The sequence below is a fragment of the Scatophagus argus genome, chromosome 4 (genome assembly GCF_020382885.2).
Source record: "Scatophagus argus isolate fScaArg1 chromosome 4, fScaArg1.pri, whole genome shotgun sequence".
Taxonomy (NCBI): Eukaryota; Metazoa; Chordata; class Actinopteri; family Scatophagidae; genus Scatophagus; species Scatophagus argus.
In genome coordinates, this window is record NC_058496.1 from 1,968,778 (window position 1) to 1,994,049 (window position 25,272).

At 45.4% G+C, this 25,272-nt stretch overlaps 1 protein-coding gene across 2 annotated transcripts in view; it reads right to left on the minus strand.

Annotated features, from left to right (window-relative positions):
* Positions 1 to 25,272, minus strand: part of si:dkeyp-14d3.1 (transmembrane protein 132C) — a 107,757-nt gene that overhangs the window by 30,275 nt on the left and 52,210 nt on the right. For both annotated transcript variants that reach the window (XR_006843192.1, XM_046386766.1), the window contains exon 4: positions 1,988 to 2,174. Coding sequence is in view for 1 of the 2 variants with exons in the window: in XM_046386766.1 (XP_046242722.1) it covers positions 1,988 to 2,174 (187 nt within the window). In the remaining variant the exon portion in view is untranslated. The remainder of the gene's footprint in view (positions 1 to 1,987; positions 2,175 to 25,272) is intronic.

Sequence of the window (25,272 nt, forward strand, 5' to 3'; positions counted from 1 at the left end):
GCTAGCGAGCCGTAAAACCCCTTCCAGAATATTCCAGCCTGTTCTCACCCCCAGCGCGGCAGCTACAGCAGTCAGCTCAGTGGTCCTACCAGCACAAAAGTCATAATATGTTCAAAAATGTTTATGAGCAAGCGGTTAGTAAAGCACCAAAGTCTGAAGCTGAGAGCCGCTGATCAAGCCGCTCAGAAGGAGAACATGTTGGATATCCAGACTGAACCAGTTGAATAGTTTTCACACAGTTTTTACAAAAGCCACAGTGGAAGGATTTCCTCTGGTATGGTCCTGTGCGCCGGCCGACTCAAACCAATCAAATCAGTATTTAAAAACTGTTTTTCATTCACCGGGTAATGGAAAATTCTTTTCTACGAGCAGATACAATCAAACACCAGCTTTGTGGTTTTTGTCAGTGGAAGATGTGGCAGGAAATGGCACGTTCTTCGAGCGAGGCGAGCAGGCTGTCGGCACATCAGTGACGCCATGTGAGAGAAGGAGCTCGAACAATACTGCAGCATTAAACACACAGCTTCAATTATCCCGAGAGCGGATCAGTGGGTGAGGATGTGCCGCGCTCCTCTGAATCCAGGAGCAGCCACCCACGCACATCTATCATCTCCACAGCTACGGGCGAAACCCACAGAACAACCCCGACACAACAGGCAGGTATGGATCACGCAGATCAGAAGCACCGAAATAGAAACAAATGCAGTTTTTGTTTTAGTAATCAGCGCTGACACGAAAGCATCTCTTTAGGTGACACTCATTTTTTCACCTAAATGTCCTTGTTTGTGATTTATTTATCTTATTTACATCATAACAACATAAGTGGTAGCTGAATGTTCTCGATCTGAACCGGGATCAGATCAGACAAACACACTGGAGGACCTGCGACTGACGGCTGCAGGCTTCCCCTCAGGCCACAGACTGACTCTGGACCCGGTCTGACGCCTGCTGGGAGCTGCAGACGCTCTCTTCCTGCCCTGCTCACAAACACACTGTGCAGCTGTGGACCTACACCACAGCTCCACCCTCTCCGTCAAAGCAGCGCCGGTGCGTCGAGAGGAAGACCAAAAGTTTGGACACTTTGGGAAGTTTTGTTTTGCTTTACTTTAAAAATACCTGCCTTTTCGGGATGGACTGAGCTAAATAAGTCAGACTCGAACCAACTGAGGAAGGAAGGAAATGTTACAGAGCTGAAGAAGAAGTCTGGACCAAGCGGCAGCTGCACCACCAACGCTCCAACTCCTGGTGGCCCTGAGATGTTCTGCCACGTTTCCACAGCGTGGATGGAGACCTGCTAGTCCTACACAGCCTCCACTGTTCAGTTTTCCTCAGAGGAGGAGAAATTAGAGCTTCGTCTGTCAGCCATCATGAGTAGGAGGATAACTAAAGAGCTGCTGAAAGTTTCCTTCCCTCTTTAAGGCTTATCAAGCCACTCTGTTTAATTTCAGGTTTCATCAGTAAACTGAATTTGTTTGTTTTTAGTGTGCAGCAGAGATTTGCTTAATTTTAAATCTGGGTTTATTTATTTTTTACTCAATTCTGATTCGGTGCAGTCCATTCATTCTGCTGAAAGGCTCCTTTCAGAGTGTTGCTATATGACTGTATTATCATCACCCTGTAGGCACCATATTGTGATATTCAAACATACTTAGTTACTTTCCACCACTGCTAAGCAGCCTCTGACAGCAGTATATTGTTCATGTGAATGATGGCAGTGTTATTGTTGAATCTAAACATGTGACTGGATCATGAATATGAATCTTCCTCCTTCAGGCTGCTGCCAGTCAGGATTAAAAGTGCGGTGAATCTCTGCTATTTCAAATGCAAAGTATTTCGCTCATGTGTTGAAACAAAATATATGCAAATGTTGATTCAAAGATTCAGGGTGTAAGATTGAAAGAATATGGTGTCTCACACCGTCAGGATGCTCAGTTCCACATCCTGAGTGTGCAGTCGTCTCTCTGGGTGTGGAAGTGGAATGACTCACCATGGCCAGCGGCACGATGCCCACCAGGTCCTCCTGCGCCAGACGGATCTCCGTGTCAGCCTCTTGTGTGGCGGCCCGACTGGCCGGGTACTCCACCTGCCAGGCCATCCAGCGGCTGCCCAGCGGCTCTGGAAAGCTTTCCATTTTCAGATCCACCTGGAGCACCCTCTGAACCCCCATCTCAGACCTGTCAGAGTACAGGAAAAAACCCCACAGTGTCGGTGAATGGTGAGGCAGATGGCTGGCGAGAGTTTGACAGAAGATTGTGTGTGGATGAGTCTGCTCTAATGATGAAACAGTAAAGATTGTTTCTGTGGCTCAAGTCAGTCTTGACATTTTTCAGAACGTCAAGTCGTCTTGTGTCTGGTCAACCCTGAGCTTCATAATCGCCCTCTTTTTCTTTATTTCTCTCACGCTTCTCCACAGGTGCTGTGCACTGTAAACAGAACCAACAATCTCATGGCTGCTCGCTGGAGCAGCTCGAGGGAACGTTCCACCAGACGAGGCCACCCCGCCCGCTGCCGCCGCCACCGCCAGAGCGTTGACGGTCGGGTTTGCCCTTGTTTGCTGTAGCAGAGTGTAAATATACAGCATGCTTTGGCACGATCTACAGCAGGCCTGAATTAAGTCAGACAAGTGGAGAGCATTGATAATAAAATTTACCATGGTGCCATAATTCTCAGAGCCCAGAGTTTAAATATAGCCCCAAGGCAGGAAAGGTCAGCTTTACACGGGAGCCAGAGGAGAAGGGAAATGGCACAAGATCTGTTAGCCACGTCTTGCGTGTCAAACGGCGGGACTCGGCGCCAATAAATTTCTTGCATGGCCTCTGTGGCACAAAACAGCATCTCGTAATTTGAACATGGGGAGAGGAAGAGGGGAGATGCATAAATCCACATGGTGCTCTGTTTGCAGAGGAGGAAGGTAATGTAAAGCAGGAGGCAGGGAAAAGAGAAAACTTTTAAAGCCAAATTCAATAAAGGTTTTGTGCAGAGCGATGTGGTGCGTCTTGGAAAGTCAGAGCAAATGTACAGTATAACATCTTGAATTATGAATACGGGACTAAAAACAGTAAAACGATATAAATAATGGAAAATGTTTCACGTTCGCAGAGCTCTGACACCACATCCTTCTCTTATTATTCAGGTTTATTCTGAGAGAATGAAAGATTTGTTGCGCAGCGGAGCACAACAACCCAATTTTCACATCCAACAGAGGTGTGTATAAATAATTAAGGTGACAACCAAATAACTTGTGTCACATTTCATAACAGAGTACCAATCAGAGCAGCGAGCCACTGAAGGCGTAGCGCGACATCACCGACTTACATAACCGTCCCACAATGCCGTGTGGAGGAAGACAGATGCTAATCGCTGCTCGCAGACCGGCGGAGGTTTATTTTTCAGGCAAAGTCAACAGATGACGCACCAAACGTCCAGAAATAAAGCGAGCGTCGCACAGGACCCCGTGTCAGACATCAGCCCAAGTGGCCTACTTTCCCCAGCACAGACTCGTGCTGCAGGAAGGCTCTGGGAGACAGCACAGCCTGGGTGGTTTGATCATACTGAACACATGGACTAAAATCCCACCTTCACAAAGTTAAAGGGCCTCCAGAAAAGACAGAAAAGCTGACTGTTATTAGCTTTTGTTCTCCCTTCAGAGATGTCAATTATTTCCCTCCTCGCATGATCCAGTTGGCGGAGTTTAATAGCAGCTGTGATCGCTCTGAATTTTATGAGGGTTTTATATTTCTTTCTACAATAAAAAGGCAAATGTTATAAAAATACAGTGTAAGAAAAGGCCCTTCTGCTTCATTTAGCATGCAGACGTGCTGCTAATTTAGCACTTTAGTGACAGAAATTTCAGAGGAAGGCCCGACAAGGTGACAGAAATATAAAAACGAGGAAGACGGAGACGAGAAAAAGATCAGGTACAAGATTTTTGGCATGGAATAAAGTAACACACAAAAAATTACCTCATTTTAATTTTTTAATTTTATATTTTGATGTGTTTTTGATGGATCATTTTCTTCATGTCATGTTGTGCTCAGTGACAGTTTTCAGTTTCAAATTCCTGTCACAATTAATTCACATGATGAGTGTTAAATGAAACGTTCATCCAATCATAGCAAACAACTTGATATCAAAAAAGTAGAATACAGACCCTGGAGTACATTATCATTAATCATTAATCATAATGAAAAGCCAAGTCAAACAACAAATGCATCAAAATAAAATGAAGTCTGAATTATTCTTGTTGCTTGTCTGTGAGGTTCAGCAGAACTTTGTGATTTCTGTGACCAACAATCAGTAAGGTGCTCCGTGCACAAAGCTGTGACTGTAATAAATACAAATAAGTAACAAATGCTCTTGGAGAAAACGGTTTATTTATGGCGTTTTTATGATGACTCTTAAAACCCAAAGCTGTTCCTGGTTGGCTGGCTGGCTGGCCTGTAAAGCAGATGGCACGTAGAGGGAACAATAACAAGATATTTTGGTCTCTTTTGCCCGGCAGCAGTCGGTTTTCGACTCACCGCCGTACTTGACCCCCATTGAAACATGTCATAAAATGAAACCTGACGGAAACATGGGTGTCAGGGTGAATGTGACTCAGACCTTGAGTCACAGGCATCAGCATGCCATCCTGAGCCGACCTCCCCGCTCCAAGTCTGCTAATCACATGGCTCGCCGGGGGAAAACTGTTCATTTCTCTGTCACTTCCAGCATGGGGTCTAATTCAATTAGTAACAAAGAGCCCGTGGATGCGTGCCACACATCTGGCCTCAGCCTGATAATTATCCGTAAAGTAGCTGTGGTTTGCCTAAATCTGAGGCCAGACAGACGGCCGGAGGGCAGCCAAAGGCAATAGAGAGGGGCTCAGTAGATAACAGGCCCTAAAGTTGGAAGCAGCTGGCCATGTGGCTTTGGAGACGGGACTGCAGAGCAGATCAGAGTTGACAAGGTGCTGCCCGAGACGGCAGACAGCTGACTCGCTGAGAATAGCAGGGAGACGGCTGAGGGGCTGCTGTTTGGGCGCTTTGAGGATGCCCATTAATCACAGTGACACCAGCAGATCTGACACAATGAAACTTAAGTGAATAGCTTAGCAACATAACGCATGTGTTTAAGATGCTGCGTGTAGCACTTTTTATACATCAAAATGACAACGAGAAGCCGAAGAGGCGAAACGGACGTTTGGCGACAGCAGCGTCTCGTCCCACCTGTGCTGTCATGACAACCTATACTCACCTATACTATGACTACCCATACTACATTATGACTACCTATATTCATCTATGCCCACCTCAACAGCAGCTGTAGTGAGGTCTCATAGTCTGCTTATTACTGCTTATGAATCCCTTATGAAGCAGCACAGATTCCTTTACGCTTTACTGACAACCATGAACGTTATGAAGGAGCTGCAGTGCCAAAGATGCATCAACATGCGTGAACTGTTATACCGCGCTGTGAGTCCATTCAAAACACTTTAAACTTGTATTGTTCAACTTCTGGCCTGACTAATTACAGCAGTCGAAAAAGCTCTTTGCAGAGGTGATTGAACTAAATCTTATCTCGATGCAGCACGTTAGAGAGATATTGAACTGAGGCAGCTAGAAGGTTAAAGAAAGATAGATTTAAATGTCAAAATGAATAAACACACAAAGTTATTGGAGGAATTTTCCTCTTTAGCAGATTTCTCCAGAGAAAGAGCTGTAATTGAAAGAGCTTCTATTGTTCCATTATCAAACTCACTGTGTCATTGTGACACTCTTTGTTTAATCTCTCCCTGATGTGATAGGATCCGTGTGTCCACTGCTTCACCCAGAGGAGATTAGAGAAAAGGGGGAGACAGGGAGACAGCGAGGCTTTGTGGGATAAATAAAGTGACATTTTCAGGTCCAATTTCATCATTTCTGCAGCTCCAGTATTCCTCAACATCTCTTGGTATTATTGTAACTTTGGAACAACACAAAGATGTCTGGCAGGACGTTTGAAGCTCCGGCCAGACTTTTTTCCTCTGAGGAATGTTTTATGTATAAGATACATACAGTGAGATGCAGAGTACACACCCTGAAGGGCCCTGACAAACCTCAGCAGAGCAGCACGTAACTGCTGCTGATTCACTGTAACAAGAGAGGCTGAGTGGAAGCACAGAGGCTCAAGAAGATGCATAATGCAGGCGGGTGAACGAGGAGTCCACGCCGTGTGGGTGGGTGTGTGTGTGTGGGGGGGGTGCGGGCGTGTGTGGGGGTGTGTGTGTGTGGGGGGGGGGGGGGGTGTCTTGTGCGGGGGTGTGTGTGTGGGGGGGTGCGTGTGTGTGTGTGTGTGGGTGAGGGGGGGTGCGCATGTGTGTGTGGGGGGTGCGTGGGTGTGTGTGTGGGGGGCGGTGGTGTGCGTTGTGTGTGTCGGTTGCTGTGTGTGTGTGTGTGTGCATGTGTGTGGGTGGGGATGTGTGGGTGCGGTGGTGGGTGTGTGTGTGTGTGTGTTGTGGGTGTGCATGTATGTGTGTGTGTGTGTGTGTGTGTGTGTGCATGTGTGTGTGTGAGTGCATGTGTGTGTGTGTGTGTGTGTGTGTGTGTGGGTGTGTGTGTGGGTCTCATGCAAACTGTAAACTACTTGTGGAAGAAAAAAAATAATCAAATTTGTGGCTTCAGTGGTGCATGAAAACAGCACCCTGAAACTCCACTGTTCTCCTGGTCCACCACCTGGAACAGCAATAAACCAGTCAGCAAGATGAAGCCAGGACACACACACACACACACACACACACACACACACACACACACACAAATAGCCACGTGTGAGTCCATGCCTGCACACAGTCTGATCACTTGTGTTTTTCTGATCTAATGCAAACATGGATGTGCAGCAGACTGGGCTGAACATGACAGCAGCTCCAAGTGTTAACATGCTGTCAAACCCACAGCGCAGCACATCAGTTTGCACCACTCGGTCGCCCGAATTAAATGTGTGAACTGTTCCTGGATATGTTACATGTTTTCACAACAGCATTTCTACAACACACGTAAAATCACATTCTGATTACATGCACGCGAGCTGAACTTCCCATCAGGAAGTGGAGGGGCTGGCTACCAAGACCACTTCAACCAACCACCAAACTGGCTCATTTTAGCCACCGCTGGGACTCTTTGTGGCAGACTTTGTGGCACCGATGGCGGATAATTTAAAGGACACTTTGGGAGATTTTCCAGGCTTGTTTGTGGAGACAAAAACACGTATTTAAAGGTAAAAACCTGATCTTTTCCTAACCTCGTCCAAGCGTTTTTAGAGACGAAACCAACAGCGCAGTGGCAGCACAACATAAAACTGAAACTCATAACGGAAAGAAAGTTGCAACGTAAATCCGTGACTTGCTGAGAGACAGCTGAGTACCAGCTTTGATTCTGGTGACTGGGTTGGTTTGCAAAACTCAAATCTTGTAATTGTGAAAACACACATACACCAAAAAACCCTCAACAGCAAACAGAAGTGGAGTCGAAAGTAAATATTTCATAGACCGTACACGCAATTGTGAAACATTTGGTCGCATGGATGCATACAGAGATGCAAATATATGCATATACACATGAACAGATTTGAGCATCAGAATGATCAGCTTGTGAAGTCCATCTCTGTGGCAGCATCCTGGTTCACAGCCTGAGAGAAGCTCAAAGAGAAGCGAATTACTTCAGACGAGCATCAACCTCAGAGGTCAGAGCTTCTTTTGGAGTCTGATTTCTGAGCACGGACCACAATGGTCACAGCATGAAGCTCAATCCCTCTGCTCAGGGAGCCCTGACCAGAAACCACAGTCCTTGAGTCACATTTTCATGGCCCTCTGATTAGCTACTCTGCAATCAAAGCAAATCACTCAGAGGCTGAATGTACGACAGCCACGAATACATTCAACAGCCCAAATGTCAATGCAGACAAAAGTGAAAAGTATTCAGCAAAGAAACACTGCATATGGACGGGGTTTCCATGGATACCTATTATTGTAATATTCATTATTAGGCTAATTTCACAGAGGAGTTTGAGCGTGGAGTCAGAGACCTGTACAGTTCCTCGAGTCAGGTAAAAGAAACTCGAGTGCGAAGCCAGAGCCAGGTATGGTAGGTCCATAACAGTGTCTTTATATTCCAAAGAAAACCTTTCCAGTACGTTTCTGCAAAAGTCCACGAAGGGCGAGAAGGAGAAAAGTGAAAGGGTGGGAGGTGGTGGTGGTGGTGGTGCTGGGGTGGGGGGTCACAGAGTTTGGAGAGAGAGGGGAGAAGTACCCTCAGACGCCCATACCCAGAGGACCTTTTCAATTCAGCCTTGTCCCGAGCAGACAGACAGAGAGGGGGGAGAGAGGGAGAGGGCGAGGGAGAGATAGTGACGGGAGGAGAAAAAGGTGTAAACTCCCCCCTGAAACGCTGTCAGATAAAGAGGAGACAGGAATAAGAATTATAGTGATAAATGTCAGCACGGTGTAGCTGCCTCTGTGCCTTTGGAGGTTCATGGTTATGCAGAGATATATTGTATGTAGTGGCCACAGGAGAGTTGGAGCCAGAGAGAAGAAAGAGGAAGCCGACGGGGATACTGACGCTTTCAGAGAGCAGGAGAGCAGATTCATGTGATGATATGAAAACATGTGCAAGGACAGAAGACCAGGAAAAGATAACACTTCTTCTTCTTCTTCTTCTTCTTCCCCTCCTTTCGCTCGGTGTGCTCATTTTGAAGTCGAGATCGGGGATGCGAGCCATTAGCAGTCGATTAAACGTCGCCACCAAAGCCAGTCAGAATTACGGTTAAACCAATGCAAACATTCCATATTGATGATGTGCACTGAAATCAGGTCTTCGCAGTGAACAACTTTTTTGGTCAATGTTGTTACCTTTCATTTAGCAAGTTGTCATCATGTTTTGTGGGATACTGTGCCTGTTCACGACCCACAAAGTGCCACACATTTCATTCACAATATGACTGGCTTGTTGAAGAATGAGATTTCAAACAGCTCTCATAATCTATGCAATACTGGAGGTTGACTGATGAGGCTTATAATGCATTATGACTGCCTGTACTAACCTGGAGGACTCATATCGTATGCTGTCACAGTCCATGCAGAATCATAAGCTTGTTAGGTAAAGTGAAGTACACATTGATGCAGTCATCATTTAAAAGGTGGTGATGAAACGTCAGGGAACGAAGGAACGTCTCTATGAACACCTCTGGTAAACATCTGAAGTGTTGTGGTAGATGAGAGAGGAGAAAAAAGCTCGTCTATTGTGTTCTGCTGGCTCTCCATCACTGGTGGGAAAGTGCAAAAGCACACAAACTGACATCTTTACAGTCAGCCAGTGGTTTTTTTTTGGTTCTTTTTTCAAACTCACGAACTCCATTAGAAGGTTTCTAACAGATGTCAAGTGTTCCTTGGTTAAAAAAGTGGCAATATAAAATTTCACTCTAGGTTAGACACAAAGTGAGAGGATAAAAACCTTTTTTCTCCTTTCACCTGACAGCAACAACACATTCCTGCAGCTGGTGAGTGCTGTCATCTCCATCCTCTCCAGGATCCAGCTGTGGATCCAGCACAAAGCGCCTGCTGACCCCACAGCCCCCAGCGCACAACATTAACTTGTCAGGATGACATGCAAAACAATGCTAATTTCACATTTGATTACACTTTAATACCAAGCTGCCTCTGTATGTATGGCACAGTGTTGGCCGTGTGTGTGTGTGTGTGGTGTGTGTGTGTGTGTGTGTGTGCATGCGTGCAGCATTTTAAACATGTCCATGTGTTTCCACTGGTGATACAATCAAGTGAGCAGGAGCATCCTTCATGTTGCCATCATTTCCTCCAAGAAACCAAACCAATACCTTTGATTTATGGTGCGTCAGCTAGCATTCATTTACACACACCTCTCAACTGGCAGGACAAAAGTGGAGGAAACGCTAAACTGGGCAGTTAAAAGCAGCTCTCAGTTTTAAAGGCTGTGTTGGGGATGTGGGACTGTGACGGGAAAAAAAACCTTTATGACAGGAAGCATAAATCCTGTAACACATCTCTTTCTTGGCACATAACTTCTTGAGTACATTCCATACTGTCATGCTATAAAATAATCAGATGTTGAACAGTCTGGAGTATTTCAAGAAGGAAGCATTAGGGTAAAATATTTGATTGAGCTGTAAGTATCTGGTAATCATTTTCATCCTGGAAGTTAACCCCGAGGTGAAAACAACTAATGATATAAATCCTCACCAATCAAACTGTTTAGCGTTGCACTTCTGCAACACTGTCACTGAACAGGATCAAAATTAATGCCTTTTGGTCAATTCCACAAATCCTTCTTACTCGTCAGAACTCGGTGCCTACATTACCCACAATGCAACATGTCCGCTGACAGTTCAGTCCTTTGTTATGTAAAAGTGACCGGCGCATCTAAACTTCCTCCCAGTGTATAAAAGTTAAGCCAAAGTATCCCAGATACGAGTGCTGCCATCTTGTTCTGGTGACCTCATTTGGAGCCTGATGGAGCCGTGGCATCGAGTTCCCGCCCCATACCCGTCTGAGCCAATCAGGAGCAGTGCTCAGCTGTCAATCATAATGTTTCAGCCCCTTTTTTATGACATCAAATAACTAATTAAACCTTCAAATCAGCATCAGTTCTTCTGGGTACACTTGCACACAGTTTCTGAAGGAACTCAGCTGGTAGGTTGTCCCAAACATCTTGGAGAACCAACCACAGATCTTCTGTGGATGTAGGCTTCCTCAAATCCTTCTGTCTCTTCATGCAGTCCCAGACAGACTTGATGATGTTGAGACCAGGGCTCTGTGGGGGCCGTTTCATCACTTCCAGGACTACTTCTTCTTCTTGACGCTGAAGATGGTTCTTAATAGCGTTGGCTGTATGTCTGGGGTTGTTGTCTTGTTGCAGAATAAATTTGGTGTCAGTCATACGCCTCCCTGATGGTATTACATGATGGTTAAGTATCTGCCTGTATGTCTCTGCATTGAGGACAACATTAATCCTGACCAAATCTCCAACTCAGAAATGCAGTCCCAAACTTGCAAGGGACCTCCAGCATGCTTCACTGTTGCCTCCAGACACTCACTATTGTACCGCTCTCCAGCCCTTCGGTGAACAAACTGCCTTCTGCAACAGCCAAATATTTCAAATTTTGACTCATCAGTCCGGAGCACCTGCTGCCATTTTTCTGCAGCCCACTTCCTGTGTTTTCATGCATAGTTGAGTAGCTTGGCCTCGTTTCCATGTCGGAGGTCTGGCTTTTTGGCTGCAACTCTTCCATGGAGACCACTTCTGCCCAGACTTCTCCGGACAGTAGATGGGCGTGGGTCTCACTGGTCTCTGCCAGTTCTGAGCTGATGACACTGCTGGACATCTTCCAGTTTGATGTGTTTTTCATTTGCCGCTCTAAGTTTCCTTGGCCGACCACCGCGTCCGCGATCCTCAAGGTCGCCCGTTTCTTTGTGCTTCCTCAAAAGAACTTGAACAGCACATCTTGAAAGCCCAGTCTGCCTTGAAATCCTTATCTGGGAGAAACCTTGCTGATGCAGTATGACTACCTTGTGTCCTGTTGCCACCGTATACAACCTGTGCCATGAAACTGTGGTCCACAGCCTCCCCTTGGTAGCAGAGTTTGGCTGTTCCTCGCCCAGTTTTAAGCCACCTACACAGCTGTTTCTGTTTCAGTTAATGACTGTGTTTCAACCTACCTGTGAAACTGATGATCATTAGCACCTGTTTTAGTATAATTGACTATAATCCTCCAAAATCCCTGAATTGGTGCAAGTGTACCTATAAGAATTGGTGCTGGTTTGCAGGAAAAGGGTAGTAACACCAAATACTGATTTGATTTAGATTTTTCTTTTGTTCGCTCACCTTGCATTTTGTAAATTGATAAGAATAAACAATTATTATTTCTATTTTTGACAGCATTCTTAGTTTACAGCATTTTTTCACACCTGCCTAAAGCCTTTGGACAGTACTGTGTATACTGATATGACACTCACACAGGCCATGTTTTTACCACCTTTTACTGGAAATTCAATCCAATCCAATCCAATAAACCCAGTAAAACCCAGTATGTTTGTTTTACAGGCTTATTGTCTAATAATTATTAAGCAAGAGTTTAAAAAGTGTTCTCTGGCACTTCCTGATGTCCGACGGATAAACTATGAACCTCAGTGCTCCTGACCACTGCTGCTTTTGGATCCCCCTCCTCTCTGCGCCTGTCATCTCCAATGGAGACGTAAGGTTCCTAAATGGAATAATAAAAATAATTTTATGATCAGAAACATTGTACTGCTTTGTTGCTCTCAATAGGCCAGAGACATATTGTGGAAACGCAAAGAAAAAAGAAATCTGGTCGTTACATTTCAAATAACCTACAGCGCCTGAATTAAAACTCACTTTTAATAAGCATCAGATCCCCTTTAATTCAATCACTTATTCTTTACCCTTTTCTATCGCACACACAGAGAAAAGGGCTGAGTGCTATTAATTATACGATTATAATGAACCACGGGTGGAAACCGAGGGCTTGTGCGCATCAAAACCACTAAGGGGATCAAATTTCCGATTAGCTTAACAGTGTTCTGCAGCATTCATCAGCTAAAATATTCAACTCCCCTACACGCACACACACACGCACACACACACTCGCTCCCTCCCTCCCTCCCTAAGTCATGCAAACTGTCACACACTCGATTAAATGTACGTAGATTGAATGCCTCTCTAGACACTTTCTGCTAAACGTGGTGTTGAATTGGACACAGAAGAGTTTTTGTGATTGATGTGAATTCATCATCACTCAGATTATTTACTAAATGTTTAGCTGGCAGGTTGGTAAGCTTCAAAGCAAAGGCTAAAAGACAATAATTAATCAAGTGGAGACATTAAAGAGGACACTGGATGTAAAAGAAGAGCGTCAGGAGTGGAATATTTTCATTATTGCCTTTGTTTCTTAACTTGCTCTCGACTGCCTCGAGGCGAACAGGCCACAGACTCAAACGGTGGCATGTGAATCTCCCAGACAATGAAATCTCATCTTGGAGTTAATGAAATGCACCATGCCAGCAACTGCCTAATCAAAACTAAACGCTTTTCTGCAGTGCAACATCATTAGAGTCCATCAGCTGAAGTAGGCTCCACGGTGTAATGGACCCCTAATGACGGCAGTTATCATCACGGCTGACCTCAGACCCCTGTGCATCAGACATCACTTCCCAGTCAGCTGCACTCTGTATCTGTCTCATTCATAGCAAAGCTTTCTAAAGAGCAGTATAATAAATTGCTACTTGTCCTGACAGTTACTCTCAATTTTTCCCACATCAAAGCACTCATCTCAAGGCTGGATGACAGGCGTTTAACCACCACCGAGCAGCTGATAACTCATGCACTCGCACACTAGGGGGCAGCAGACACTGAGCCCTGGGGCGCTCATGCAAATGTTTGTGCAGATATCAACTGATCCCTCCCCCGTCCTCCCTCCCTGCCTGCAGATACCCCCTCCGGATGATCTGCGGGTGACATCATGTGACCGTCTGGGCCTGCCCTTCCACCTGCAGGTGCTCTGACACTGGCAGCGCCTGTCCTCCTCGCTAAACACCCGCACAACCTGGGTCCTTTCAGCACTGTTGGCATGGTAACAGAACCAGGAGAACACACAGGAGGCATTGAGCGGAGGGGCCCAGAGCATCAGATCAATGGTACTCTATTGCAACCTGGGCTTTAGACCCCCTTTGCTTGAAGGATGTGCAAGGTTACGAATCAACCCTGAGAGACCCAAGAAAGGCTGAAGGAGTCATGGAAAGGATCAGCTCAGCATTAGAGCGTGTGCTTTGCAAACGGGTCAGCGGGGCGTACGGACAGCAGAGACAGATGTTGAATTTGCTGCGACAGCAGAGCGAGATCCGTGCCAGCATCTTGTGAAAAAGTAGTGCACAGGTCTAATTGTGGATGTTTACCGTGACGTAGCCACGGCAGAGCCCTTCTGAAATCTGACATGTAGCCCAGATTCACACATGTACAGGTTCATAAGCACACAAGTCTCACGCGTGCTCCTCCACGTAAACACATGAGTGAACAGGAGAGCTTTGTTTGTGATGATTACAGTGTGTGGGCATGATGGCTACAGTCCTAACGCAGCATCCTATGGATCATACAGGCAGCGAGGGGAGTCACCTCCTGCCCACCTCCCACCGTCCCACGAGTCCTTAAGACATCCGCTGTAACCGAAGCGTACGACACCCACACCCTTCACCTCCACGCATCCCTCAGCGCTCGGCAGCCGCAGCAGCCGTTAAAGCAGTTCTTACGCTGAACTTTTCAATTGGAATTATTTTAATCTTTAGCTTTTTAGAGTGATGACAAAGAATTTAAATTTTAATTGCAGTTTTTTTTGTTTGTTTTTTTTTATTTTATTTTATTATTTTCTTTCAGTGTCATCTTTGGTTAATTTATTAAATTTCATCGATGTTGTTTTGCTTTTGCTGCGTGAAGCACTTTGGGCTGTGCAGGTATGTTTGAACAGGTGCCACCCAAAACAAAGTCTGAGTTAACTGCTGATTTGTCACTGATTACGCAATGGACTGATTGGTTAATTTGCATCCACTTTGATTTAATGAGGATTCAACTGCTCATTAACTGTGAAAACAGAGTAATTACACTGATTCTTTGATTACTCATTGGATTAATTTCCAATTAAAAATTACTGTTGATTTATATGGTCTGTAGATTGTGAGAAAGTGTAGAACCTCGAATGTTCTCTGTTTTGAAGCGACGGCTCTCAGAACCATCAAGAACAGAATTTCCAACACCGAGAGCTCAAAGTGAGGAGGATGTGGAAACCAAAGGGGACAGCAGGAGACTTTACTTCCTGCAATCTGCTGACTTCTAAAGACTGAAAATAACAAAACAATAATAAATGTTATGAATTTTGAATTTTATGTGAAATACATTCATTCATTCATTTCATTTTTAATTCTCAGAATAATTCACATTTCCTTAAACACGTTACGTTTAAGAACTGGGAATCCTTCTCTCCACACGATGAAATATTTTTAACCGTAACTGTGTGGCCGCTGGCCAGTGGAAGTCACTCTTTGACATCATGTGCATGGCAGGAATCATCACGAGGTGAAGCTGTGTTGCTGTCAGGGTGGAAACAGTCGACACGCTGCAGAGCCACAAACTGATTCTGATAACGGAAAGGAACAAAAGGTGCGAGCATTGTGGGGGAATTGTGACCCCACGAGGAAACCAAGTCTCAAGTGTGCTCGAGAAACAATCTGTATGAGAAGGAAAGTTAAAAAATAAAGACATTTTCAAGTGTTGAAATCCCACCGTACCTGAGCCTCAGTGCTGCATGTGAACACAAGCCAATTAATGGTAAGAGCAGCATTTTAGTCTCAAAGCGCTACATCAGCACCTCCTCCCAGTGTGCCCCCAACTCCGCATCAGGAGTGCATTTAAGTATTAAAGAGAATTCAGCCACCTCTTAATGAGCTCAGCGCTAAATTACTACCAGAGCAATTACACACACATCAGCCCTGATGTACCGCAACCACTGCACACACATCAGCATCATCCCATCAGTCAAACTGCAGATTGGTTGAAATCTGAGCGCGTTTATTTATAAAAAGGTCTTTGCAATGCACATAATGCACATATCAGTAAGCTTACACAGCAGAGTTTGTCATTGATCAGCACTTAGAGTGTGATGTGACGTCCGTCTTGGCAGACCAGAAAATATAAAACGTTTTGTAACAGAAAAACTGCCTCCACACACTCAGAAATGAGACATTGATCCATAATTGGAAGCGCTCAGTCATGAAACCTAAAGACTAATTAAAGAAAGAGAGCTTTAATGGCCTCCATTTACATATTCAGGACTGTGATTCAGCGCCGCTCGCTGACTTACGGCCTGTGAGAGACGGGAGGGCTGATCTGTGGGCTGCAGAGAGCTGAGTTAGATCGCAAAATGATAGACTGACGACAAGTGTGTGAAATGTCAGGCTGCATCAGCGCCAGCCGCTCGCACAACATGACGGAGATGCTGTTGCGGCTTCGCCGTCACTGACGGTCACCTCGGCTATGAAAAACGAGCAGATATGCATCTCTCAGTGACGGTTAATCAGGAATATGGTCTTGGCACAAAAGGCAGCGAAGGCGGTGGATTCACTGAAAACTTCTGTCTTTTCAGTGAGAGCTCCCGAGGCTTCACTCTCACCTGCTTCACTGTCACTCATGAATGTGTGCTAACATGTGAAGCTTCAAGGTGGACCAGGTGACACGTACAGAGTGTGGCATCTCATCTGGAGGCACGAACACGTCCGCTGGTCCTGCTGCGTTGAGGGTCCAGCTTCTGACGCCCCCGCGACACGCTCAGGTGTACACGCGGCCTGATTACACGTCAGGGCTGGTAAGCCCTGCTAAACGGGCTGCAGGAGAGGAGGAGGCATCCCACTCATGTGCATGCAGGGCCTCAGGTGGACAGAGTCGCGGGGATGATAACACTGGACGGCATAAGATTGCTTGTCAGCGTCGGCACGCACAAGTGCAGGAGTGCAGATGAGAGGATGAGACTGGTAGCTTCTTCTGTTTGTCTTCTGTTTGATTGAATCTGCCTGACTGAAAGCAAAGCTGCCCGGCTGTGTTACATGTGCCGGGTTCTTCAACATCCCTTCCTTTGTGCATGTGTATTTTTTTTCTCTCCAAATCCAGTTTCTATACATTTCTCAACAGCCCAGGGCCTGTTTTAATAGGCTCATTTAAACGTTTCTCTGGTGCAGGTTAGAGAAATGAGACAGCGCTGGTGCCAGAGCAGGCATTTCTTTAACTGGAATAGACTTTGGTATAAAAGCCAATCATCTTGAAGGCCAAGCTAAACTGAGGTTAATTGGAGCCAACTGCAGGCCAAGGTTTCTTTTGCCTATTAAGTTAGATAAATCTGTGGGGAAGGAGCTTTTGAAAGAAATTTGAATGGCGATATTAAAGACAAGTGGAGCTTATTCTCAGAAGAGAAAGCTGAACGAAGGAAACCTCATTGTAATGCAATCCAAACCGAGTTCAATAAATGTAATTAGGAGAGAAACAAGCAGTATGTTTGCCACAATGCCTGTAGACAATTGCATGTTTACATCTCAAGCCACTTTGCCTCCCTGACTGAGTGCTGCCTGCTGCGAGCACAGCAACAATTTTGATGTAAGAACAGGTCCAAACTGCGTGTGTTCGCTCGGAAAACATAAGGAAATTTCTGCAGACGGTAAGGTCATGCATTTATTTATGGGCGGAGAGCAGGGGAAAGAAATCAATGCTGTGCTTACTCAGAGTGTTTTTGTTCACACTGAAACATTTCAAAATAAAACAGAAACATCCGGATCCTTTGCAGAGCTGGAGGGAGGATGTAAACGAAGGAGACGAGTTGGTCTCTTCCATGCAGCTGTGCTGTTAGCTTGAACGCTCTTTAATAATGTGTAATTTGTTCAATTTACGCTTTAAATAAAATCACAGACGCAGATGAGGGAATCAGACCCTGTTAGTATTTCATGGACAAAAGAGTGCAGTTACACTTTTGTCTGAAGACGCAAGCATGTCAAGGTGTTACCATATCAGTAGAACAGAATCAGGGTCAGTGTGGCTGCTAGTTTTAACCTTCCGTGCAAGAAACATACAGCATAAGGACAAACGTATCCAGACACTCCTCTCTATGGGGCTGTTCCTCAGGGTTTGGGCTCGGCCCCTGACTTCCAGTGAAGGGAAATCTTAATGCTTCAGCATACCAAGACATTTTGGACAATGCTATGCTTCCAACTTTGTGGCAACAGTTTGTTGAAGGCCCTTTTCTATTCCAGCATGACTGTGCCCCAGTGCACAAAGCAAAGCTCCATAAAGACATGGTTGGATGAGTTTGGTGTGGAAGAACTTGACTGGCCCACACAGAGCCCTGACCTCAACCCCATCCAACACCTTTGGGATGAACTGGAACGGAGATTGTGAGCCAGGCCTTTTGGTCCAACATCAGTGTGTGACCTCACAAATGCTCTACTGCATGAATGGGCACAAATTCCCACAGAAACACTCCAACATGTTGTGGAAAGCCTTCACAGAAGAGTGGAAGCTGTTAGAGCTGCAAAGCTGTCTGTGTGTTTACAATACAATGTCATTAAAGTCTGTGTTGGTGTAATGGTCAGATGTCCCAAAACTTTTGTCCGGGCAGTGTATATCAGAGTTGAATTTGCTGCTTGTTTTGCTGCTGTAACATTATTTTGTCTCTCTCTCTCTCTGTGTGTGTTTGTCCATATAATGTACTTTACAAATACAACCGCATTGCCTGCTTGTACTGACCCATAAACTACTGCTTTTACTTGTTGCAGTTTTACTGTAAGTAACTGCTAAAAAAAGAAAAATAAGTCTGGTAATGCAACACTCCAAACACTGTTGGCCACCATTTAATCCTCCAGGGGATTAACCTCTAAGAGCAGGATATTCACTTGTAAACCTTCATAAATCTGAAACACATGAACTCTCCGGGACACATGCAAACCTCATCTGTCTCTGCTCTGTACATGCAATGACAAACAAACAGCAGCCGCCGCAGCATGAACTGAGTGAATCTGAGCTGCTGCATCGCTGACATGCTGTAAGAAGCCAACGTGGCGTATGAATGAAGCTTTAAGCTTGCGCACTGGTCACCTCTGCAGCCTCACGGTCACTTGATTTATGCAGTACAGATCACATCTTCCCCATTGAGTGCTATTACTGTCTGGACTGAACTGGGAAAAAGTGCAGCGAGGCACACTGGGTCATTATTTGCCCATATTGTTTCCTTGGCGATGGAACAGAGGAGCAGCCTGAACAGTCAGATGTAATCTGGCCTGACTGCTGTAATCAGCCGGATGTCCTGGGGAGACACAGAATACGCCACATCTCCGCTGTGCTCCTGATAAAGGAAGCCAAGCCACATCTCATTCTATTAAGCACAATTTGAATGTTCCTTTCTCCTCAGCCTTGCAATATGGCACCTAGTGACACCCCCAGTGTTCACCCGTGCCCCGATAAGAAAAGAGTGCAGAGGTGTGACACGTGTGGGTCGTGACACACGAGCACCGACCACATGTCATTTCAGTTAGTGACAGAGCGGCGAAGACAGCCGTGTGTTGGCGAGGCCGCCGGCGAGGCTCCACTGAGCGTTTACAGTCAGTGGAGGCCAGTGGGAATGGCATTGATTCATTATTAAGGCTGTTAACATTAAGACTGTCAACTTAACACTCCTGTTTGCCCCTAATGTAATTGGGCCTTTTCGTTTCAGCCTTGATTAATGCAGCATTACGAGGCATGAAAGCCCACAGCGGAGGGTTTAGCACCTCGTTTCAGATCAGCACTGACCTGCTCAGGTACTGCGCTTCATTTCTCCTGGTCATCTTTAGGTCATTGTTAAAGGATCAGTTCAGACCATCATCAGATCATTATTATTATTATTATTTTATTTTAACTTTGATGCCATTGGAAGTGTTTTTTGGTTGTGACAACAAATCTCCAGTATCTTCACGTATTTTAGTAGAATGCTGCGACGCTGTGACAAAACTTCACTTTTGGCCGAACTGTTCCTTTACCACCACTAGACTTTTTCCCATCTCGGGAGCGTTGGCACTAATGCCTCCCTAAGATGTCGGAGAAAGAATGATGCATTTTTTTCAGGGGCCTCGAGGACTGAAAAAGCCATCCTGGGTCCTTTGTTTCATTGCAGTTTTGCAGTAAATGTCACAAACTATAAATAATAATGTTCTTAAAAGTTCTCTCGACTTTGAAATTGAGATAAATTGCGAGGTTGCTGCCAGATCTCACCCGTTATTACAGAGCTGTGTGATTTCTTTCCCTCAGGGATCCTAACCATCCACACTGATAAGATTTACAAACCGACCTTAGAAGAAAAATCATCCTTATAGCAAAATTTATATATGTGGAGTTTAATTACATTAATGTGAACTCTGTGCAGATTGGGTGTAAAACAGGCCACGATGAGGCTGTTTGAAATTGGGATAATTAAAAAGGATGTTTAAATATATATGTCCTCCCTCTCACTTGGGCCGACGTTCTCTCGTCGAGTGGCTGTAATGAGTGGACGGCATGCTGTCCCCCTGCTGGGCGTGCTGAGGGAGGATTAATGAAGCGGCGGTTCACAGGAGAGCAGTCTTAATGAACTACACGAGACACGGCACTTTCACTCAGCCCCACCGCTTATGGCTTATGACATGCTGAGGAGGCAGGACGGCTTTTGTTTTGAACGGTGACAAAGTGAACTTTTCAATCTACCAAAGTGCACCAGCGTCACAAAGCAGTTCTGACCCCTTCAACAGGGGTTCATTCTGATGTCTTGGACGTACTTTAGCACCATCAGTGAAATCCTCGACCAGTCAAAGGAGCAGTGCCACCTTCCCTTTAAAATATGGTTAAAGGTTAAAAAATCTGCATCTGTATGTGGCTGTAAATGTTCAACATTATAATGTCTAAAGCTGACAAAAGTTTTGGGACAGATGATCATTACACCAACAGGGACTTTAGTGACGTCTCATTGTAAACACACACTTTGCAGCTCTAACAGCTTCCACTCTTCTGTGAAGGCTTTCCACAACATGTTGGAGTGTTTCTGTGGGAATTTGAGCCCATTCATGCAGTAGAGCATTTGTGAGGTCACACACTGATGTTGGACCAAAAGGCCTGGCTCACAATCTCCGTTCCAGTTCATCCCAAAGGTGTTGGATGGGGTTGAGGTCAGGGCTCTGTGTGGGCCAGTCAAGTTCTTCCACACCAAACTCATCCAACCATGTCTTTATGGAGCTTTGCTTTGTGCACTGGGGCACAGTCATGCTGGAATAGAAAAGGGCCTTCAACAAACTGTTGCCACAAAGTTGGAAGCATAGCATTGTCCAAAATGTCTTGGTGTGCTGAAGCATTAAGATTTCCCTTCACTGGAAGTCAGGGGCCGAGCCCAAACCCTGAGGAACAGGTCCATGAAGAGGGTCTGGATACTTTTGTCTATATAGTGTATTTTTGTTGAGTTGTGTACTTACTTCATCCCCATTGTTTTCAACAAAGTGCAACCCCAGAGAAATGTGCGATTTATTCAGACTAAAGGTGTGTTTGGACACAGTTTCAGCGTGTGTAAAAATCCAAAAGCCTGAGGGGCTGCTGTGCTTCGTTACGGGTGCTGAGCTGTGATTGGACGATTGTTGTTCAAGAGTGTGTGTTGAGAAGAGCCAATTAATTTCAAATAATAACTTCCACTTCATTAATGCATATGTACAAAAGGCATCAGTAATCCATCAATTAGTTTCAAACAATAACAAGCCACATCATCCCACATCATGAATTAGATGATGAGGTGTAATTTCCAGTTTTTATGGTCAAGTGTTGTGCTCAAAAGCTTTGGTTATTCAGTCGGATTTGGCCATAAAAGACTGCAGCTTTAAGGTAACACGTGTGTGTGTGTGTGTGTGTGTGTGTGTGTGCAGTAAAACTGGAGCAGCTTTTCATTAAAACATCTCGTGACAAAGTCCTGGACAGCTCTTTATTGCACACTCAACAGATTTCTTTCAGTAATTTGAAAAGAACTGACATCAGCTGTTTGGTTTGGTTTCCTTTAGGCTGAATTCACTTGTGTTATTCTCAGTCAAAAGCCCGGCCTGTCGTGTACTCAGCCGCACCCCTCGATGAAAAACTGTCACCTCAGTATTGCTTTTATTAAGCTGGATGCCGCCGGTCAGGGAAAGTGAGCAGGTTTGCATTACCGGGGGGAACATTCAATGTCTGCAGGGCTGAGAAACAGACTTAAGGTGCGACATTCCTCTGAAAAGAGGACGTTTTTAAAAACTCATGTTGTTAGATGAACACTGACAAAAACGTGTATTATGTTTAGCCATAAAGCAGATGCTCTATGCTTTAGATGTCGGTTTGAAGGTTGCCCGGGAAGACGGCAGAAAGTTGGCAAAGAGTTGGCAAGTGCAAAAAAACGGTCTGTTCTTTCTCTTCTGGATGATCGGCGACAGTCAGTCGGGTGTGGCCGGAGCATCAGCTGCCAGAGGGAAGAAAGAAGCGGCTCAGCTGGTCACAGCGAGCAGCTTCCAGTGACTGAGTGAACCTGCACAGAGAGCACACCTGACCCATCAGCAACACTGTGCTCTAATGTCTGCAGGGGGGGGGCACACACACACACACACACGCATACACACACATGCACACACACACATACACACACACGCACACATACACACACACACACACACACACACATACACACATACACACACACTCACACACACACACACGCATACACACACACACACACACACACACACACACACACACACACACACACACACACTTAAATTAGCAGTCCCACAGACACCAAAGTCCAGTTCACAATTCAAGGTCCAGTCACAGTGCCAGCGATCCATCTGCCAGTCAGAGCTCAGAGGGTGTGTGTGTGTGTGTGTGTGTGTGTGTGTGAGTCACTTGGACCATGACAGCGGTTAGTGCCGACCTACACGGCGTGTGTGCTGGCGTCTCAGCTCTTCTCTGTGGGCTCAGCCTCCATGTGCAGACTGTGGCTGAGCCTGGTACACTCATGTTAGCTACCACTTCTCACAACTGTGAGAAATGTGGTCACATTAAACACAGAACCTCAACTTTATCAAAAATACAACTACAAGGAGAAGCAGCTTCACATTTGCCAAACGGGAACCACTAGATGTGTTTCACTGAAATAAACGAGTAATTTTCTGTGAATTGAAGACATTGAAGCTCTCGAAATGTTTCGGATGCCAAAGTGTTCATTTGTAAAGCCACTAAAACTGTTCCTTCTTACCCTCTAAGCTCTGTTTGAACCTTTAGTCTGTGTGATGTGATCTCTTTTGGATCACTAATGCAGTAACGTGCTCGCCGTGATGGTTTGGAGTTGATCTCGTTTGTCAGCTCGTCTGTTTCCTCTTCCTCTTCCATTTTGTGTTTCTCCCTGACTTCCTGCTTTTCTTTGGTTACCTTCTGGATTCATTTTTGGTAGCTTTTGGATCTCTTACATTTGGATTATTCTTCATTTGGCCTGTTTCAAACCTGGACTTTCAGCTGTTTTTAGTCCTCTGTGTTGCTCTGCCTGCTTCAGATCCCTCAAAGTTAAGTTTGTTAAATCTTCCTTTTGTTCCTGATGCCCCCCTTTGCGTTCTGCGTCTGCGTTTTGGGTCCTTCTTTTGAAGTGGGTGTCACATTTGGAAACCGTTTGGATCCACTCGGGGGAGGCCCACTTTGACAAACTCTGCTGGAGGAAAACACCACAAAGTTGCTCACAATCTGCAATTCACCCTTTTAACAAAATGCGTTTTGTTTAGTTTCACAAAACCTTCAGGCATCAAGTTTCCTTGGCTGCACTCCGAGTGTCTGTGGCCGGATGTGACTGGACACGTCTTGAGCAAGGCACTTAACCCCCAATATGCTGCCCGGGTGCTTGATGCTGCCCACTGCTCCTGTGTGTGTTTCACTGCATGTAATTTGCCGGGTGTTGCATGTGTGTGTTAAACTAAGGATGGGTCAAATGCAGAAGACGAATTCAGAGTGTGCATGTAAAAATATATATACTGTCAATAAAGCTGATTCTTCTTCTTCTTCTTCTTCAATGATCCCGCTGCTTGAGCAGGGTAATGCAGTCATTAAAGCGCGTCTTTACTTCTCAGAGGTTTTTGAGCACCTTTTCAAGAGGACTGGAGGTGAGCTTTTAGTCAGGCGATCTGCTGGATCATAACTGCACCCTCCACACCTCAAAGTTGTGCACAAAGTTTCTTAAACTGTACTTTGGGGAAGAGGGGCTCTTGATGGCGGTCTGGGTGCTCCCGCAGAACCGGCTCACATGTGCAGGAATGGATTGTCGCTCATCCCGTTTGAAAAGACGAAATTTAAGATGCAGGCAGGATCCGCGTTTGTTTGACCCACAGCGTTCACACGCCTCATCATCATCATCCTCCTCCTCCTCCTCCTCATCCTTCTCTCAACCAAGGAGCCGGGAGGAAGAAAGCTGGCTGAATGACAGCTCAACAGATGAGATAGCTACGTCTAATCCCCCTCGAAAAGAGCTTCATTGAAATGCCTCCGAGCGGGGAGGACAAGACGAAAGAAAAATTGGAGCATTGTGTATTGTATAGCCATCACGGGGCGTCTTTGGTCTTCGCTGTGAAGAGACTTTGACGGCTCTGGGGATTAGGGAGCAGTCCGTCGTACATGGCCCAAACAGTAGGGATTAGACTAAATATGCTCACTCCTGTCCCTGGCTCCTTCACTTAATAAATCAATAAAACATGTTTTTACAGTAGCAGAGCACGTGTGTGTGTGTGTGTGTGTGCGTGTGGGAGAGAAGGTGAGGTCGTGAGACAGGCAAAGCAGAGAGAAAAATACCTGCATGAAAAGGAGAAAACGGCTCCAGAGGGAAGGAGGAGCCAGCTGCCAAGTGTTGCTGTTCACTGCTGCAGTTTGCTGAAAGCTCCTTTTTATGCTGCTGGAGCTGCTGCAGCTCCGCTCGCAGCCACGCACTGGAATAATATATAACATCCACGGGAGCGTCACTGTTAAAGGCCAAGAATTCAGCTCAGACCGACTCGCTCGGCCCCTCACACTTATTCAGTTTGGCAGGTGGTGTTTTGGGATTTTAAACTAAGTTTTATTCCACAAAAAACACAACAACACCTTTTAAAGTGTTTGTGCTTAACTGCATTTCCATCTACAGAGGAAAATTTGGTGACACCAGCTGCCATAAAGAACCAAAAGGGTTCTCAACAAAGCAACTGTGATGTCATCCAGCGTTGTGGACTGTAAAGCAACAACAAGTCATCTTCATCTTCCTAATGTGCTCTCAGAGCCAGTCATGATCACAAACTACAGCAGCTGGACTAAAGTCACTGGAAAAAGAATGGATAAAGACAAACAAAATGATTAGCACATTTTATATCCCTGTAAAACCTTTCTATTTATGAGACTGGGCTGTCAAAACTTATCACACCAGTGAAAGGAAGGTCTGATCGAAGTTTTCAGTGCGGAGGCGACTTGCAGCTCACGTTTGAAATCGACTGCCAGTTAAAGTTAAATAACCTTGTTCTTGTACTTGCGCTGAGAGGTGAAACCTTTTCCACTGGTCTGAATGAGGCTCTGAGGGACACGTCTGTTAAAGGAACCGTTCACCCAAAAACAAAGATTTGGTTGGAGATATTTGATTTGTGGGCGGCACGGTGGTGCAGTGGTT